Below are 19,698 nucleotides of genomic sequence, written 5' to 3' on the forward strand. Positions count from 1 at the left end.
GAACATGCATAAAGCTTGTAAGTAATACTTTGAAGACTTTGATTGGTGTAATGCCAATGTAGATTTTTTTTTTCAAATTTTAAAAAATATTTTGCCTATTAATAATGCTCAGCATGCCATTTTGAAAATAAAAAGTTAATATAGATATACAGTATGTCTTTATTTATTTGCTCCTTTTACACTTTTTTCTTTAAATTTTTTTTTTCAAGATGTATGTCTAATTTCTGTCAAGTTGTGTTTTAGTTGGATCCAAAGGCAGGCGTGATAGGAGGCAGGAGGTGAAAAGAAGAGATTTTAATAACAAGAAGTAGAATTTGCAAAGGGAGTCCCAGGATAACAAGACGTGGAATACTGGCAGGAAGCAGGCAAGAAAGGGAATAACAGGAGGAACCAGCTATGCTGTGGATACACTGAAAAAAGAGTGGAGGATGACATTTGATGCAGGTGAGGAAATCGGGTTATTGGGAACAGCTGTGAACGGGAACAAAATGGCACGCTGAGGGAAGGCGAATACCAAACAGAGGTGGAAGAGAATAACACTGATTATTAAGGAGAACAAAATCCCAAAGTACAAATGACAAAACAACAGGGTAAACTAAAAACAGAAAGGAGCTGATATCTCTCTTTAAAAGTAAACGACCTGGAGAGAAATAATAGAAAAACACAAGGATCATAAAAATGTCCTGTATAAATTAGTTTTAAATCTTAATTAACCAAAGATACGAATGACTGTGGATTTAACTATAAATGTTGGCAGTTTTTCCTTTTTTAATTTAAAGATCAACCTGTGTTTTTTTTCCTACCATAGAGTGATTGACACCACTTTGCTTCTTGTCAGTGGCCTCTACGTTAGAATAGGCTAAGCATGAAACGCTTCATATATCAAAGACTCCACCTTATAATTGGTCCAGGCAGCTCAGACATCAAAGCTCGTCTTTGAGACTATGGCAGACTTTATATTTTTTTAAAAAAGTGGAAAGAGTCATATTCCCACAGACCCCTTGTGGTGAGAAGCGACCCCTTCGCCCCCGTTTGTGTTTCGGCTGGTTCGGCTGTGATATGCGGTGAGAGAGGTGACACCGCGGTCTGTCACTGCATAACTGAGAGAAAACGGGCCCAGCTCAGCGCTTTGCCCGGCTTAATTAGCGTGACACACTTTCCTCCGGGCTGCTGGACGCAGCGGATTATGCCCTCTAACTTCTGCCGCGCTCTTTCCAGAAGGTGCGACATTAACCAGACGCGCGAGTTTCCTTGAGAGAGAGGCCCCTTCAAGAGCCAACACGACAGCGACCCGAGACATGACCGTGGACGGGGGTGCGGAGGGGTTTGTTCCCCAGAAGGAAATCGTTTATAACGGCCTGTTGCCTTACTGTGACCGCCTGGACCGGGAGGCCGCGGAGCTGCTGGCGGAGATCAAGGCCAGCCTGAGCAGGGCGGTTCTCCTCAGGGAGCTGTGGCCCGGAGTCGCCTTCTGGTCCAGGAAACTCTTCTCGTAAGTGTCCATGCAAAAACGGCTTGTTTTGGAGAACTAAAACCATAATTAGTAAACGGGGATTCTTTAGAGCTTAAAACTTTGGGTAAATACCTGTGGTGCGATTCAGTTGTATGGAAGTCCAGAAGTGCCACAATTTGATAAATAGTTCATTAAAGACAGCTGTATTGTGTCATGCATTAATTAAAATAATAATAATAATTTTTAAAGAAAAAGAAACTCAAATTATACAAGTATGCCATTTGTTTTATTTACCAAGAAAATAGTAATTTCATGGTAGTGCTGCACATCAACATTACCCATCAATGTTATACAGCGGAAGTCCAAAAGGGCACAATTAATTTCACATAAATGATTAAATTATGAATTATTGTGTGAAAAATTATGTGTCAAATAGGTCGTTAACACAAAAACTATTTTAAAATAATTTACGTCATCTGAGGCAGCTCCTCATGGATTTATTTTTTCTGTCAACCTTACCATCAAAGTCATTCTACAGAGATTGAAAATGCCACAATTAGACAAGCATAATTGATTAAATTATTTACATTAATATAAACAATATAAACTGGTTAAAAATAAGCAGCTTATTAAATATTCAGTTAAACAAATGTGTTAGTAATGTATATAAAATTGAAAACATACTCAGATTTTAACTCTGTTATGATTATGTGATGCAGAATATGCACTTTTTTTTTCCTGTCAGTCTTATTCATCAAGGACATTCTATGGAAGTTTGAAAGTGCCTACATCAACAAACAGTGATAATTAAATTAAGATACATGTCAACAGTTAATATTAATGGAAAACAACAATAATAACTTATTTATTCATATTCAATTACACAGACATGTAAATAATTAATATCAATTTGCAAATACTGGTTTTGGTCTGAAGTTTTCTTGCCATGCTGGTTATCCAGTCAGCATGGTTGAGACACAGTAACAGTGATAATTATTTCATTGTTCACAGCTGTAAATAAACTGTAAAATATTTGATGAAGTATTGGAATAATGTTTGATTTTAAGATATATGTGTGTATGGAGGTTCAAGAGTGCCAAATTGAGATATAAATAAATTATTTATGTCTTTGCTGTAAGATAAAATTACAAATACTTACTATAGCATGAAATTATTATGCATCATTACTATATGGGTTAACCATTCATATGTTATTTAACAAGTCATTGGGACAGTTTATGTCATGTTGTGCTGCAGAGTATTATTTTGTCAGAGCATTTAAAGAAGGGATCATGTATTATTTTGGCTCTGTGGGCCAAAGCAGCTCTTTCTGCAGCCGACCTGTTTAATGCAGGTCAGCGACATTAAACAGGAAGTGACTAACTGCTCTCTGACTGCTGTCTCTTCCCCCCTCTAGTTTCCTGAAGCTCTATGGTCGGAGGTTCAGCAAAGAGGACCACATTCTCTTCATCAATCTACTGTATGAGTTGGTCACGCTGCCGAACCTGGAGCCCCACATGATGTGCAGCTATGCCAGACTACTCATTCAGCTTCTCAAGTGGGTGTGGAAACAAAGCATGCACATGCATTATACAATGCTTCTCTGTTGGGCTGAAAGGGCCTTGGGGTTGCTTGAAGAGGAGTTGTAGCTTTATTGAATGAACAGTGCAAGAACAAAATAACTGCAAGCTCTGCTAAAACACAAGACAATTTGACCCTAGTAAGCTGAACTTTCTAGGATGAGCCTCTCCCTTAGCCTTCCTGTTGCTTTAATGAGATTAGAGAGCAGCCCTGTTTGTAAATATCACTGTACCGCCGGTTATCACATGACGCGTTAAAGTGGATTTCTTTCCTGCTTCCGTGCCATTTGGAGGCCATCGAGTTGTTGCTTTAAGCAATCTGGAGAGTTGAGAAAGAAGGATCAATAAACGCTCTGTAAGGTGCATTCAGAGCGAGGACATCTGCACAAAGGCAACGCAGTTAGAAAGACGTTCAACCTGGATCCTAATCAATAAAACCACAAGGATTTGATAAAGAGTTACACTGTAGTGCTTAAAAGGCAATAAATCACAAAAACACCTCTATTGAAGTATTCACATTGGTTGATAAATTGTGTTAATATTCTGGGGTCCCAGACATGAAATTTGTTATTTGTCATACCCGCATTACTGAACAAGGTCTTTTCAAGTAGTTAATGTCAAGCATTAATTATAGATACATTCAATACATTTTCACTTTATTTTAATTCTGAGATGAATGGTAATGAGTCTCTTGTGGTTTTGTAATGTCTTCACTCACAAAGTTGACTTGCACAGTTTGAAACTGTTGAGGTTTTTCCTTATGGTGCTCATCCTAAGCATGTGTGCAACATGCAGACAAGTATTGCCTCTGCAATCCGCCTACAAAACGTTTTTGTAAAATTCAAGTGCATCATTGCATAATAAATTATTTGATTTACATTGGACTTTACAAATTTAGGTTAATTGAACAGTTCTACTTAGTCAAATCACACCATAACCAACAGTTTATTTTATTTGGATTTTATTTATGTGGTGCAGATTCGTTGATATAGCGAGGAGATATAGCTGGCGTATTAATGTAGTTGGCGCAGTGGAGTCAAAATACATTTCAATGTTGTTGGGGTGTTTAGAGGTCAACAAAGGTCATACATATCCAATTTGGCGCCAGTCGGATGATCAACGTATCATTTAGAGCCTATCATATGCACATGGTGAAGAACTGCAGTTCGCCATTTCTACACCCCAATGCGGTTTGGTCAGCAGCCAGCATTCACAGAGTTCATCATCTTGTCGTTTTAAGTCAGTATTCACATGATGAAACCCATATATATAGAATAACAGTAAAACTCACAGGAGAAAAAACTGGTGATTGCCTTTGAAAAGTGGGCGGGGCTAGGGTGATTTCATCAAGTGACCATGGAAATGTGTTCAGGATTGTTCTATAGAGAAACACAGGAAGTGTGATGCAGCTGTGATCTTGCATTTGGAAGTTTTTTAATGTTTATGTTTCATGGCAAATAGTGAAAGTTTTACACTAAGCCACGCCCACATGCTTTGATGTTAACTGCAACTGAAATGCAGTGCAACTTTAACATTTTCCTAAAATGAGTCAGGAAAATGGTAAAGGTTAAGATGTATCAGTTTAATAAACCCTTCTGATCAGTAATAAACCAAGGGCAATGCACATTCAGAGAGCACAGTTAACTTTCAGTACATTAGAACAAAAGCACAGGTTTAATCTCTCTCAATAATTAGGTATTAATCACAGCAAGTGGTCCAAGTAAATATTACAACCCCAATGTATCAGTCTTAAGAACTCAGAACGTTGTAAGATTGTCGCTCTCAACAATCGTAACCGATCATCCTGTAGTGTGTGGTGTGTTACGACCGATCGGTCCAGTCGGTGGAACATCGGGACCGCTTTGATCTAAAATCGGGGATATTGACTGTCTTTAATCATCTTTGCTCATTCATCCAATCTCTGTGGTGTTCCTCCGACTTTTTTTTTTATCTTTTAATGAAAGATAATTATAAAATTATTGCACAGAGTACATCTGGTTGAGAAGCACATTCCAATCTTTGGTTGAAATGGCGCATTTGATTTTATTCTGCAGTCATAATACAATTTTAAACAATATAATAAGTTTCAATTAAAGGAGCTGGAATAGGCTACGTTAAGCTTTCGCGGTCAGTTGGGGAGAAAGGATAACTCCCATTTGATTTTCTAAAAACATTGAAAACAGTATTTTTTATGAAAAAAAAAACTCACCTCCATGTTGCGATGCAACAAATATAATCCTTGCTTACGATATCTCCAGTTCTTAATCCAAAGCTTTGATTTTTGGTTACGTCTTTTTTGGGTTAAAATAAGTCCGCAAACTAAAGTTACCACTTCAACGTCGTTGTCCATGTTTGTTTGTTTACTCCAAATTCAGCTGTGGTAGTGCAGAATTTTTTTGAAGGTATTTCGTAGCTGGTATTAGAATGTGTTCGAGTGAAACCTCACACTCTTAGAACGAACCCGTTACACCTACGATTTTAAATAGGCTAGTGTGTGTTCTCTCACGTTTTCAGAATTGGCCGACTTTTCTAAAATCGTGTAGTGTGAACTGAGCTTCACTCACCGCATCTCCAGTTACCACTTTTAAGACGAACGTCAATAAAACTCCTCTCCAACAGACCGTCCCGGCTCATGAGCGTCATTCGGGTCTGCAGCTCCAAAACCGAAGCAAACGTTAGCTTGGTCCGGTTCTGTGGCTCCATAAACCAGGCATAATGTTCAGGAAAACTTAGCTGCTCCAACAGTTTAGCAAAAAAAATGTACAGTCCACAGCGTAATGCGCCGAACCTCAACCATGTACGGTCTCCTGCCGACTGCCAGTACTTACAGTATTAGCACAGCTACAGTACGTGCAGTCCTTCTCAACCAATCAAATTGCTTAAATTTGTTTTTGCCCTTGACTGGCCATTAAGGCAGAGACGAGGGAAATGATGCATTACTTGCGGTAGGAAATAACAGTCATTAACAAAACGCTACATTTACTCCGTGTTTTAAGCCAACAAAAATTATCTTAGGGCTTACATATAACATTTCAGGTTAAATGTAATCGCTGTCCTTTTGGAAATCTCACGGCAGACGCGCTGGAAACGTTTTCACGGCCGTCCGAAAAAAACCGAACTTGATTTGTTTTCTCATTGATGGAGTACCAGTGACTCCTGCTGGCGCAATAATGGTATTGCGCCAGCAGTACCAGTATTGCGCCACCAGGGGCCAGTCGTACTCCATCAACACTGACCAGAATGTGTTACTCAGCACAGCTGAGTAACAATAAAGGTTTTGCTGAATGACGATGTTTGTATTATTTCTAGCCAAAATTAATGAATGTTTGTACTCTAACCCACAAAACAAAATAATTAAAAAAAATAAAACTTTAAAAATAAAATTGAGAGCCAAACGTATGGCAATGGCGTTACAGGTCACTTCGCCACGCCGCCACGCCCACCTGCTCCATCGAAGCTGGTCGGGGTTGGAATCCTCAATACACCAACATGTCTTCTGTGACTGGGCACAGTTTCATGTTGATGAGGTCCAAGGGGTCAGATAGCCACCATTGACAGTAAAACATGACACTTCCTGTTCTCAGGGGGCGTGGCCTAAGTGATGTCATCATTGACCATAGGGTATTGTAGTAGACCCGATGATGATCAACAACAGTAATTTTGGTACCTGTGTGTTTCTGCGTAGGAGATATAACAGTTATTTTTTTACGGCGAGTAGGTGAACTTTGACCCCTGCTAACCCCCCTTCAGCATACTCAAAAACTCACCGTTTAGATAACTTTAGATGAGACATGCCTTCTGAACAGACTGACCGAGTTTGAAGCCGATCAATCAAAATCCCTAGGAGGAGATAGATCAAATATGAAGGCTGTAAACGGCAAAAATGGGGTCAAAAACCGAACTTGAATCCAAAATGGCCGACTTCCTGTGGGGTTTAGACCATGGCTCCAAGAGACTTTTTTGTACGTCCTGACAAGGTACACATGTGTACAAAGTTTCGTATTTGTAGGTTAAAGCATGGCTTGGGGCTGATCATTTAAAGTTTTCTAGGGGGCGCTATAGAGAAATTAGGCTACGCCCACCAAATATTGTGATGGATTCCTGTTGGGGAGTGGATGAGGATCCATCCTTATGAGTTTGCAGCAGCTGGGCCCGAAAATGTGGAATTGAGAGGCAAACGTATGGCGATGGCGTTACAGGTCACTTCGCCACGCCACCATGCCCACCTGCTCTATCGTAGCTGGTCGGGGTTGGAATCCTCAATACACCAACATGTTTTCTGTGTCTGGGCACAGTTTCATGTTGATGAGGTCAAAGGGGTCAGATAGCGACAGTTCACAGTAAAACATTACACTTCCTGTTCTCAGGGGGCGTGGCCTAAGTGATGTCATCATTCGACCATAGGGTAATGTAGGAGACCCGATGATGATCAATCACAGCAACTTTGATGCTTCTGTGAGTTTCTGTGTAGGAGATAGCAGTTTATTTTTTACGGCGAGTAGGTGAACTTTGACCCCTGCTAACCCCCCTTCAGCATACTCAAAAACTCACCGTTTAGATAACTTTAGATGGGACATGCCTTATGAACAGACTGACCAAGTTTGACGTCGATCAATCAAAATCCGTAGGAGGAGATAGATCAAATACAAAGGCTGTAAAAGGCAAAAATCGGCAAAAATGGGGTCAAAATGGGAACTTCAATCAAAAATGGTTGACTTCCTGTGATACTTGCACTATGACATTAATTATAAATTTTGAGCGTCTTGGGGCTCTACAAGTGTACCAAATTTCATGTCTCTACGATAAAGTAAGTGAATAGCAGAGGGTAAAAAAGGGTGTTTTTCCAATTTCTAGGTGGCGCCGTAGAGACATTTCTGTTGCAATTTTTGCGACGACTTTAAAATACGTAAATTTTAAACAGGCTTAAGGCCTCCGCCAAGTTTGGTGAGTTTTTGAATATGATAAAGCCCCAAAAGCCAATTCATTTGGGTGGAAGAATAATAATAATAATTAAAGCTGCAAGCAGCCTCGAGCGGCCCTCGCAGCCAAGCGCCGCTCCGGCCTATTGCCACCGCGGGGTACGAGCAACCGCCGCCTCACGCCAGCCACCACAGAAGCTCTCACGCAGTTTTCAGCACCTCCGCCCGCACCGCGGAAGCAGTTGCTCAGTTTCCATCAACGCTGCGCACGTGCTAAGACAGAAGTTGTTGCGCAGTTTCCGCACCCGTCCTCCAGGCGGTACGCATCTATGCGTTCGGCGGCTATCCTTCAAGATGCAAAAAAATGTGGTATAGATTCATTGGTTTAGCGAGGAAATACAGCTGGCGGATCAATGTAGGGGCGCAGTGGAGTCAAAATACATTTCAATGCTGTTTTGCTCTTTAGAGGTCAACAAAGGTCATACGTTTTCAATTTGGCGCCAGTCCGATGATCCACGTGTCATTTAGAGCCGATCATATGCACGTGGCGAAGTAATGCATTTCGTCATTTCTACACCCCAATGCGGTTCGGTCAGCAGCCAGCATTCATAGAGTTCATCATGTTATCATTTTTAGTCAGTATTCACATGATGAAACCCATATAAATTATAGAATAACAGTAAAACATACAGCAGAAAAACATGTGACTGCCTCTTAAAAGTGGGCGGGGCTACAGTGAGGTCATCAAGTGACCATGGAAATGTGTTCAGGGCTGTTCTCTAGAAAGACAGAGGAAGTGTGATGATGCAGCTGTGATCTTGCATTTGGAAGTCATTTAATGTTGATGTTTCATGGTAAATAGTGAAAGTTTTACACTAAGCCACACCTACATGCTTGATGTTAACTACAACTGAGATCTAAATGCACTGCAACTTTAACGTTATCGTGAAATGAGTCAGGAAAATGGTGAAGGTTAAGATGTATCAGTTTAATAAACCGCACTGTTCAGTAATAAACCAAGGGCAATGCACAATAACAGAGCACAGTTAACTTTCAGCACTTTAGAACAATAGCACAGACTGAATCCCATCCATTAATTAGGTATTAATCACAGGAAGTGCTGCAACTAAATATTACAACCCAATGGATCGGTAAAAGATACTTAGCATTTTCTCAGAGCTCTTTCAAACGACATTTTAAACATCTTCTATACATAATAACAAACAACTCTGAATTTATGAAACTGGATGTATCACACACACTATTCAGTTTATTGAATTAGTCAAGCGCTTCGTTAGCATTAAAAACGTTGCAGGCCTCAGGCATTGGGTTAGCATCCTCCTCAGAATAACTGTTCCAAACATGACGGCTTCCAGAACCAGCAGGAAGGAATAAATTACTCACCGCCCGCGAGTTACGACTGTTTAAACGAACAGCAATGGGCTCTTTGCACCTGCCGCGCTGACGTCACAACTGTATACCCGAATGCGGCTCTTTATTCCACTTTCAGAAACTATGACTGCTATAAGACAAAGTCGTACTTAAGACACAAATAAAACAATACTATGTACTTTGTTTAAGTTTTCATGGATTTCCAAGCGATCCTCAATTAAGACAGCTTGTAAATATTCGTTGCTACAAGTTAAAGCTACCACTTGAAGCTAACGCCGTACACACCGCTCTAAACACCGTCGTAATGAGCCATTCACAACAAGCATGCAAAAGTAATAAAACGAAATAACACAGAAATCTTAAGCAACACGGCCATATTTTTCTAAAAGTAATAACTCTGAATCTGAACAGTCAGCTGAACTAGAACTCCGATACCAGAGTAAGCTCTGTGCTTGTTTTTTTTCGTCATACTTCAAGCAAAAACTCTGAACCGTAATCTGCCCCCCCCCCCCCCCCGCTGCTTTATTGTCGTTAACAATAAACACACGTAATATGCTTGAAAATAAGGCACAAACAGTGTCCTTTAGAATGGCTGAGAAATCTTTAGATAATTAAATAGCAGATTTTTACTAGAAAGCTAGCAGGCTTGTGCTAGCAGTTTAAAGAAAATAAAACTCACCTTCATATCTGTGAATGTATAACGAGGCGAACATCTTAAAACCTTTCTTTGCCTTACTTGTTGGGGTTTCGGATCGATGTACATTATTAATTGTTACCTTGGAAAAACATTTCAGCCGTGTTTCCTGAACGTGTAAGCTGAGGTGCAAAGAGCCCATTAAACTTCTCCAACTCCGGTCCAACAGAGCCTTCTTGCTCCAAAGCGTGGTTCGTATTTGCAACTCCAAAATCCAAGCAAAATGTTGAGCGTAGTCCAGTTCTGTGGCTCCAAAAAGCAAGCAAAATGTTCAGGAAAACTTTGCAGCTCCAGCTGTCGCCGGCTGACTGTTATTACGTAGCGTCGATCTGTTTTCTCATTGATGGAGTACCACTGCCTCCTGCTGTCGCAATACTGGTATTGCACTAGCAGTACCAGTATTTCTCCACAAGGTGCCAGTGGTACTCCATCAACACTGACCCCAGTGTGTTCTTACTTCGCTGTGTCATAAGTTTTGCTGAATGACTTTGTTTGTATTATTTCTAGCAAAAATGAATGAATGTTTGTACTTTAACCCACAAAATAAACTTATATATATATAAAAAGTTATAATAATGTATATTTAAATAATTAATAACAACATAACCTATGGGTGCTAGGGGGCTATAGAGAAATAGGCCACGCCCTACAAATATTGTGATGGATTCCAGTCGGGGAGTGGATAAATATTCATCCTTGTGAGTTGCAGCAGCTGAGCCCGAAAATGTGGAATTGAGAGCCAAACGTATGGCGATGGCGTTACAGGTAACTTCGCCACGCCGCCATGCCCACCTGCTCTATCGTAGCTGGTCGGGGTTGGAATCCTCAATACACCAACATGTCTTCGGTGTCTGGGCACAGTTTCATGTTGATGAGGTCAAAGGGGATAGCGAACGTTCACAGTAAAACATTACACTTCCTGTTCTCAGGGGCGTGGCCTAAGTGATGTCATCATTCGACCATAGGGTAATGTAGGAGACCCGATGATGATCAATCACAGAAACTTTGGTGCCTCTGTGAGTTTCTGTGTAGGAGATATAGCAGTTTATGTTTTTATGGCGAGTAGGTGAACTTTGACCCCTGCTAACCCCCCTTCAGCATACTCAAAAACTCACCGTTTAGATAACTTTAGATGAGACATGCCTTATGAACAGACTGACCGAGTTGAAGCCGATCAATCGAAATCCCTAGGAGGAGATAGATCAAATATGAAGGCTGTAAACGGCAAAAATGGGGTCAAAAACCGAACTTGAATCCAAAATGGCTGACTTCCTGTGGGGTTTAGACCATGGCTCCAAGAGACTTTTTTGTACGTCCTGACAAGGTACACATGTGTACAAAGTTTCGTATTTGTAGGTTAAAGCATGGCTTGGGGCTGATCATTTAAAGTTTTCTAGGGGGCGCTATAGAGAAATTAGGCTACGCCCACCAAATATTGTGATGGATTCCTGTTGGGGAGTGGATGAGGGTCCATCCTTATGAGTTTGCAGCAGCTGGGCCCGAAAATGTGGAATTGAGAGCCAAACGTATGGCGATGGCGTTACAGGTGACTTCGCCACGCCACCACGCCCACCTGCTCCATCGAAGCTGGTCGGGGTTGGAATCCTCAATACACCAACATGTTCTCTGTGTCTGGGCACAGTTTCATGTTGATGAGGTCAAAGGGGTTGGATAGCGAACGTTCACAGTAAAACATTACACTTCCTGTTCTCAGGGGCGTGGCCTAAGTGATGTCATCATTCGACCATAGGGTATTGTAGAAGACCCGATGATGATCAATCACAGAAACTTTGATGCTTCTGTGAGTTTCTGTGTAAGAGATATAGCAGTTTATTTTTTTATGACGAGTAGGTGAACTTTGACCCCTGCTAACCCCCCTTCAGCATACTCAAAAACTCACCGTTTAGATAACTTTAGATGGGACATGCCTTATGAACAGACTGACCGAGTTTGAAGTCGATCAATCAAAATCCCTAGGAGGAGATAGATCAAATACAAAGGCTGTAAACGGCAAAATCGGCAAAAATGGGGTCAAAATGGGAACTTCAATCAAAAATGGCTGACTTCCTGTGATACTTGCACTATGACATTAATTGTAAATTTTGAGCGTCTTGGGGAGTTCTACAAGTGTACCAAATTTCATGTGTCTACGATAAAGTAAGTGAATAGCAGAGGTAAAAAAGGGTGTTTTTCCAATTTCTAGGTGGCGCCGTAGAGACATTTCTGTTGCAATTTTTGCTACGACTTTAAAATACGTAAATTTTAACAGGCTTAAGGCCTCCGCCAAGTTTGGTGAGTTTTTGAATATGATAAAGCCCCCCAAAAAGCCAATTCATTTGGGTGGAAGAATAATAATAATAATAATAATTAAAGCTGCAAGCAGCCTCGAGCGGCCCTCGCAGCCAAGCGCCGCTCCGGCCTATTGCCACCGCGGGGTACTAGCAACCGCCGCCCGACGCCAGCCACCACAGATACTCTCAGCAGTTTTCAGCACCTCCGCCCGCACCGCGGAAACTGTTGCTCCGTTTCCATCAACGCTCCCCACGTTCTAACACAGAAGTCGTTGCGCGGTTTCCGCGCCCGTCCACCAGGCGGTACGCATCGATGCGTTCGGCGGCACTTCCTGACGACGCACAAAAAATGTGGTGCAGATTCGTTGATATAGCGAGGAGATATAGCTGGTGTATTAATGTAGTTGGCGCAGTGGAGTCAAAATACATTTCAATGTTGTTGGGGTGTTTAGAGGTCAACAAAGGTCATACATATCCAATTTGGCTCCAGTCGGATGATCAACGTATCATTTAGAGCCTATCATATGCACATGGTGAAGAACTGCAGTTCGCCATTTCTACACCCCAATGCGGTTTGGTCAGCAGCCAGCATTCACAGAGTTCATCATCTTGTCGTTTTAAGTCAGTATTCACATGATGAAACCCATATATATGATAGAATAACAGTAAAACTCACAGGAGAAAAAACTGGTGATTGCCTTTGAAAAGTGGGCGGGGCTAGGGTGATTTCATCAAGTGACCATGGAAATGTGTTCAGGATTGTTCTATAGAGAAACACGGGAAGTGTGATGCAGCTGTGATCTTGCATTTGGAAGTTTTAATGTTTATGTTTCATGGCAAATAGTGAAAGTTTACACTAAGCCACACCCACATGCTTTGATGTTAACTGCAACTGAGATCTAAATGCAGTGCAACTTTAACATTTTCCTAAAATGAGTCAGGAAAATGGTAAAGGTTAAGATGTATCAGTTTAATAAACCCTTCTGATCAGTAATAAACCAAGGGCAATGCACATTCAGAGAGCACAGTTAACTTTCAGTACATTAGAACAAAAGCACAGGTTTAATCTCTCTCAATAATTAGGTATTAATCACAGCAAGTGGTCCAAGTAAATATTACAACCCCAATGTATCAGTCTTAAGAACTCAGAACGTTGTAAGATAGTCGCTCCCAACAATCGTAACCGATCATCCTGTAGTGTGTGGGTGTGTTACGACTGATCGAGTTCAGTCGGTGGAACATCGGGACCGCTTTGATCTAAAATCGGGGATATTGACTGTCTTTAATCATCTTTGCTCATTCATCCAATCTCTGTGGTGTTCCTCCGACTTTTTTTTTTTCTTTTAATGAAAGATAATTATAAAATTATTGCACAGAGTACATCTGGTTGAGAAGCACATTCCAATCTTTGGTTGAAATGGCGCATTTGATTTTATTCTGCAGTCATAATACAATTTTAAACAATATAATAAGTTTCAATTAAAGGAGCTGGAATAGGCTACGTTAAGCTTTCGCGGTCAGTGGGGAGAAAGGATAACTCCCATTTGATTTTCTAAAAACATTGAAAACAGTATTTTTTATGAAAAAAAAAACTCACCTCCATGTTGCGATGCAACAAATATAATCCTTGCTTACGATATCTCCAGTTATTAATCCAAAGCTTTGATTTTTGGTTACGTCTTTTTTGGGTTAAAATAAGTCCGCAAACTAAAGTTACCAATTCAACGTCGTTGTCCATGTTTGCTTGTTTACTCCAAATTCAGCTGTGGTAGTGCAGAATTTTAATTTGAAGGTATTTCGTAGCTGGTATTAGAATGTGTTCGAGTGAAACCTCACACTCTTAGAACGAACCCGTTACACCTACGATATTAAATAGGCTAGTGTGTGTTCTCTCACGTTTTCAGAATTGGCCGACTTTTCTAAAATTGTGTAGTGTGAACTGAGCTTCACTCACCGCATCTCCAGTTACCACTTTTAAGACGAACGGCAATAAAACTCCTCTCCAACAGACCGTTCCGGCTCATGAGCGTCATTTCGGGTCTGCAGCTCCAAAACCGAAGCAAAACGTTAGCTTGGTCCGGTTCTGTGGCTCCATAAACCAGGCATAATGTTCAGAAAAACTTAGCTGCTCCAACAGTTTAGCAAAAAAAATGTACAGTCCACATCGTAATGCGCCGAACCTCAACCATGTACGGTCTCCTGCCGACTGCCAGTACGTACAGTAAGTATTAGCACAGCTACAGTACGTGCAGTCCTTCTCAACCAATCAAATTGCTTAAATTTGTTTTTGCCCTTGACTGGCCATTAAGGCAGAGACGAGGGAAATGATGCATTTACTTGCGGTAGGAAATAACAGTCATTAACAAAACGCTACATTTACTCCGTGTTTTAAGCCAACAAAAATTATCTTAGGGCTTACATATAACATTTCAGGTTAAATGTAATCACTATCATTTTGGAAATCTCACGGCAGACGCGCTGGAAACGTTTTCACGGCCGTCCGAAAAAAACCGAACTTGATCTGTTTTCTCATTGATGGAGTACCAGTGACTCCTGCTGGCGCAATAATGGTATTGCGCCAGCAGTACCAGTATTGCGCCACCAGGGGCCAGTCGTACTCCATCAACACTGACCAGAATGTGTTACTCAGCGGAGCTGAGTAACACAATAAAAGTTTTGCTGAATGACGATGTTTGTATTATTTATAGCCAAAATTAATGAATGTTTGTACTCTAACCCACAAAACAAAATTATTAAAAAAAATAAAATTTTAAAAATAAAATTCAGAGCCAAACGTATGGCGATGGCGTTACAGGTCACTTCGCCACGCCGCCACGCCCACCTGCTCCATCGAAGCTGGTCGGGGTTGGAATCCTCAATACACCAACATGTCTTCTGTGACTGGGCACAGTTTCATGTTGATGAGGTCAAAGGGGTCAGATAGCGACAGTTCACAGTAAAACATGACACTTCCTGTTCTCAGGGGGCGTGGCCTAAGTGTTGTCATCATTTGACCATAGGGTATTGTAGTAGACCCGATGATGATCAACAACAGTAATTTTGGTACCTGTGTGAGTTTCTGTGTAGGAGATATAACAGTTATTTTTTTACGGCGAGTAGGTGAACTTTGACCCCTGCTAACCCCCCTTCAGCATACTCAAAAACTCACCGTTTAGATAACTTTAGATGAGACATGCCTTATGAACAGACTGACCGAGTTTGAAGCCGATCAATCAAAATCCCTAGGAGGAGATACATCAAATACAGAGGCTGTAAACAGCAAAAATGGGATCAAAAACCGAACTTGAATCCAAAATGGCCGACTTCCTGTGGGGTTTAGACCATGGCTCCAAGAGACTTTTTTGTACGTCCTGAAAAGGTACACATGTGTACAAAGTTTCGTATTTGTAGGTTAAAGCATGGCTTGGGGCTGATCATTTAAAGTTTTCTAGGGGGCGCTATAGAGAAATTAGGCTATGCCCACCAAATATTGTGATGGATTCCTGTTGGGGAGTGGATGAGGGTCCATCCATATGAGTTTGCAGCAGCTGGGCCCGAAAATGTGGAATTGAGAGCCAAACGTATGGCGATGGCGTTACAGGTCACTTCGCCACGCCACCACGCCCACCTGCTCCATCGAAGCTGGTCGGGGTTGTAATCCTCAATACACCAACATGTTTTCTGTGTCTGGGCACAGTTTCATGTTGATGAGGTCAAAGGGGTCAGATAGCGACAGTTCACAGTAAAACATTACACTTCCTGTTCTCAGGGGGCGTGGCCTAAGTGATGTCATCATTCGACCATAGGGTATTGTAGGACACCCGATGATGATCAATCACAGAAACTTTGATGCTTCTGTGAGTTTCTGTGTAGGAGATATAGCAGTTTATTTATTTATGGCGAGTAGGTGAACTTTGACCCCTGCTGACCCCCCTTCAACATACTCAAAAACTCACCGTTTAGATAACTTTAGATGGGACATGCCTTATGAACAGACTGACCGAGTTTGAAGTCGATCAATCAAAATCCGTAGGAGGAGATAGATCAAATACAAAGGCTGTAAAAGGCAAAAATCGGCAAAAATGGGGTCAAAATGGGAACTTCAATCAAAAATGGCTGACTTCCTGTGATACTTGCACTATGACATTAATTATAAATTTTGAGCGTCTTGGGGAGCTCTACAAGTGTACCAAATTTCATGTCTCTACGATGAAGTAAGTGAATAGCAGAGGGTAAAAAAGGGTGTTTTTACAATTTCTAGGTGGCGCCGTAGAGCCATTTCTGTTGCAATTTTTGCGACGACTTTAAAATACGTAAATTTTAAACAGGCTTAAGCCCTCCGCCAAGTTTGGTGAGTTTTTGAATATGATAAAGCCCCCAAAAAGCCAATTCATTTGGGTGGAAGAATAATAATAATAATAATTAAAGCTGCAAGCAGCCTCGAACGGCCCTCGCAGCCAAGCGCCGCTCCGGCCTATTGCCACCGCGGGGTATTAGCAACCATCGCCTCACGCCAGCCACCACAGAAGCTCTCACGCAGTTTTCTGCGCCTCCGCCCGCACCGCGGAAGCTGTTGCTCAGTTTCCATCAACGCTGCCCACGTGCTAACACAGAAGTTGTTGCGCAGTTTCTGCGCCCGTCCACCAGGTGGTACGCATCGATGCGTTCGGCTGCGCTCCTTGACGATGCCAAAAAAATGTGGTGCATATTCATTGGTTTAGCGAGGAAATATAGCTGGCGGATTAATGTAGGGGGGCAGTGGAGTCAAACTACGTTTCAATGCTGTTTTGCTCTTTAGAGGTCAACAAAGGTCATACGTATCCAATTTGGCGTCAGTCGGAAGATCCACGTGTAATTTACAGCCGATCATATGCACATGGCGAAGTACTACAGTTCGTCATTTTTCATCATTTTCAGCTGTGTTTCTAAAGCACTCTATTTCATTGTTGGAGTAATTCTTACTCAGATTGGCGAATTACTGAAATGGTTTGTAAGAAGTAAGAAAACGCTACATTTACTACATGATTTAATTCAACAAAAATTATCTGAGACATTTCTATCCTTTTAGAAATTTCATGGCAACGCTCTCACAAAGTTTTCGCGCCCATCCGCCCGTGGATCTGTTTGTCATTGGTGGAGGAACACTGACACCTACTGGCGAAATACTGATATTGTTCTTCATCCTGTTTATCTGCTGTTTCATTTGTGGAGCAATACTGACCCCAAGTGGCGAATTACTGAAATTGTTTATAAACGGCAAAAATGGGATCAAAATCTGAACTTCAATCTAAAATGGCCGACTTCCTCTGGGGTTTAGACCATGGCTCCAAGAGACTTTTTTGTAAGTCCTGACATGGTACACATGTGTACAAAGTTTCGTAATTGTAGGTTAAAGCATGGCTTGGGGCTGATCATTTTAAATTTTCTAGGGGGCGCTATAGAGAAATTGGGCCACACCCTACAAATATTGTGATGGATTCCTGTCGGGGAGTGGATGAAGATCCATCCTTGTGAGGTTGGAGCAGCTGCGCCCAAAAATGTGGAATTGAGAGCCAAACGTATGGCGATGGCGTTACAGGACACTTCGCCACGCCGCCACGCCCAGCTGCTCCATCGTAGCTGGTCGGGATTAGAATCCTCAACACACCAACATGGTTTCTGTGTCTGGGCACAGTTTCATGTTGATGAGGTCAAAGGGGTCATATAGCGACCTTTCACAGTAAAACATTACACTTCCTGTTCTCAGGGGGCGTGGCCTAAGTGATGTCATCATTCGACCATACGGTATTGTAGGACACCCGATAATGATCAATCACAGTAACTTTGGTGCCTCTGTGAGTTTCTGTGTAGGAAATATAGCAGTTTATGTTTTTATGGCGAGTAGGTGAACTTTGACCCCTGCTAAGCCTCCTTCAGCATTCTCAAAAACTCACCGTTTTGATAACTTTAGATGGGACATGCCTTATGAACAGACTGACCGAGTTTGAAGCCGATCAATCGAAATCCCTAGGAGGAGTTCGATCAAATACGGAGGCTGTAAACGGCAAAAATGGGGTCAAAATCTGAACTTCAATCTAAAATGGCCGACTTCCTGTGGGGTTTAGACCATGGCTCCAAGAGACTTTTTTGTAAGTCCTGACAAGGTACACATGTGTACAACGTTTCGTAATTGTAGGTTAAAGCATGGCTTGGGGCTGATCATTTAAAGTTTTCTAGGGGGCGCTATAGAGAAATTAGGCCACGCCCACCAAATATTGTGATGGATTCCTGTCGGGGAGTGGATGAAGATCCATCCTAGTGAGGTTGGAGCAGCTGGAACAGAAACTGTGGAATTGAGAGCAAAACGTATGGCGATGGCGTTACAGGTCACTTCGCCACGCCGCCACGCCCACCTGCTCCATCGAAGCTGGTCGGGGTTGGAATCCTCAACACACCAACATGTCTTCTGTATCTGGGCACAGTTTCATGTTGATGAGGTCAAAGGGGTCAGATAGTGAAAGTTCACAGTAAAACATTACACTTCCTGTTCTCAGGGGGCGTGGCCAAAGTGATGTCATCATTCGACCATAGGGTATTGTAGGACACCCAATGTTGATCAATCATAGAAACTTTGGTGCCTCTGTGAGTTTCTGTGTAGGAGATATAGCAGTTTATTTTTTTACGGCGAGTAGGTGAACTTTGACCCCTGCTAACCCCCCTTCAGCATACTCAAAAACTCACCGTTTTGATAACTTTAGATGGGACATGCCTTATGAACAGACTGACCGAGTTTGAAGCCGGTCAATGGAAATCCCTAGGAGGAGTTCGATCAAATACGGAGGCTGTAAACGGCAAAAATGGGCTCAAAATTGGACATTCAATCCAAAATGGCCGACTTCCTGTGATACTTGCACTATGACATTAATTGTAAATTTTGAGTATCTTGGGGAGCTCTACAAGTGTACCAAATTTCATGTCTCTAGGATAAAGTAAGTGAATAGCAAAGGGTCATTTGAAAATTTCTAGGTGGCGCTATTGAGCCATTTCTTGTGGGATTTTTGCGACGACTTTAAAATACGTAAATTTGAACCAGGCTTAAGCCCTCCGCCAAGTTTGGTGAGTTTTTGAATATGATAAAGCCCCCAAAAAGCCAATTCATTTGGAGGGAGAATAATAATAATAATTAAAGCTGCAAGCAGCCTCGAGCGGCCCTCGCAGCCAAGCGCCGCTCCGGCCTATTGCCACCGCAGGGTACTAGCAACTGCCGCCCGACGCCAGCCACCACAGATACTCTCACGCGGTTTTCAGCACCTCCGCCCGCACCGCGGAAACTGTTGCTCCGTTTCCATCAATGCTCCCCACGTTCTAACACAGAAGTCGTTGCGCGGTT

The 19,698-nt window shown here is 41.9% G+C and overlaps 1 protein-coding gene across 1 annotated transcript in view; it reads left to right on the forward strand.

The window, feature by feature from the left end:
- Window positions 1-1,185: 1,185 nt before the first annotated feature.
- The window catches only part of LOC129368087 (proteasome activator complex subunit 4B-like), a 109,889-nt gene continuing 91,376 nt past the window's right edge, over window positions 1,186-19,698 (forward strand). Inside the window, exons 1-2 of the mRNA XM_055042923.1 lie at window positions 1,186-1,492; window positions 2,871-3,011. Of these exons, the coding sequence (XP_054898898.1) occupies window positions 1,299-1,492; window positions 2,871-3,011 (335 nt within the window). The 5' untranslated portion in view covers window positions 1,186-1,298. The remainder of the gene's footprint in view (window positions 1,493-2,870; window positions 3,012-19,698) is intronic.

This window comes from Poeciliopsis prolifica, unplaced genomic scaffold (genome assembly GCF_027474105.1).
Source record: "Poeciliopsis prolifica strain line A6 unplaced genomic scaffold, Auburn_PproV2 SCAFFOLD018, whole genome shotgun sequence".
In the NCBI taxonomy this organism is placed as follows: domain Eukaryota; kingdom Metazoa; phylum Chordata; class Actinopteri; order Cyprinodontiformes; family Poeciliidae; genus Poeciliopsis; species Poeciliopsis prolifica.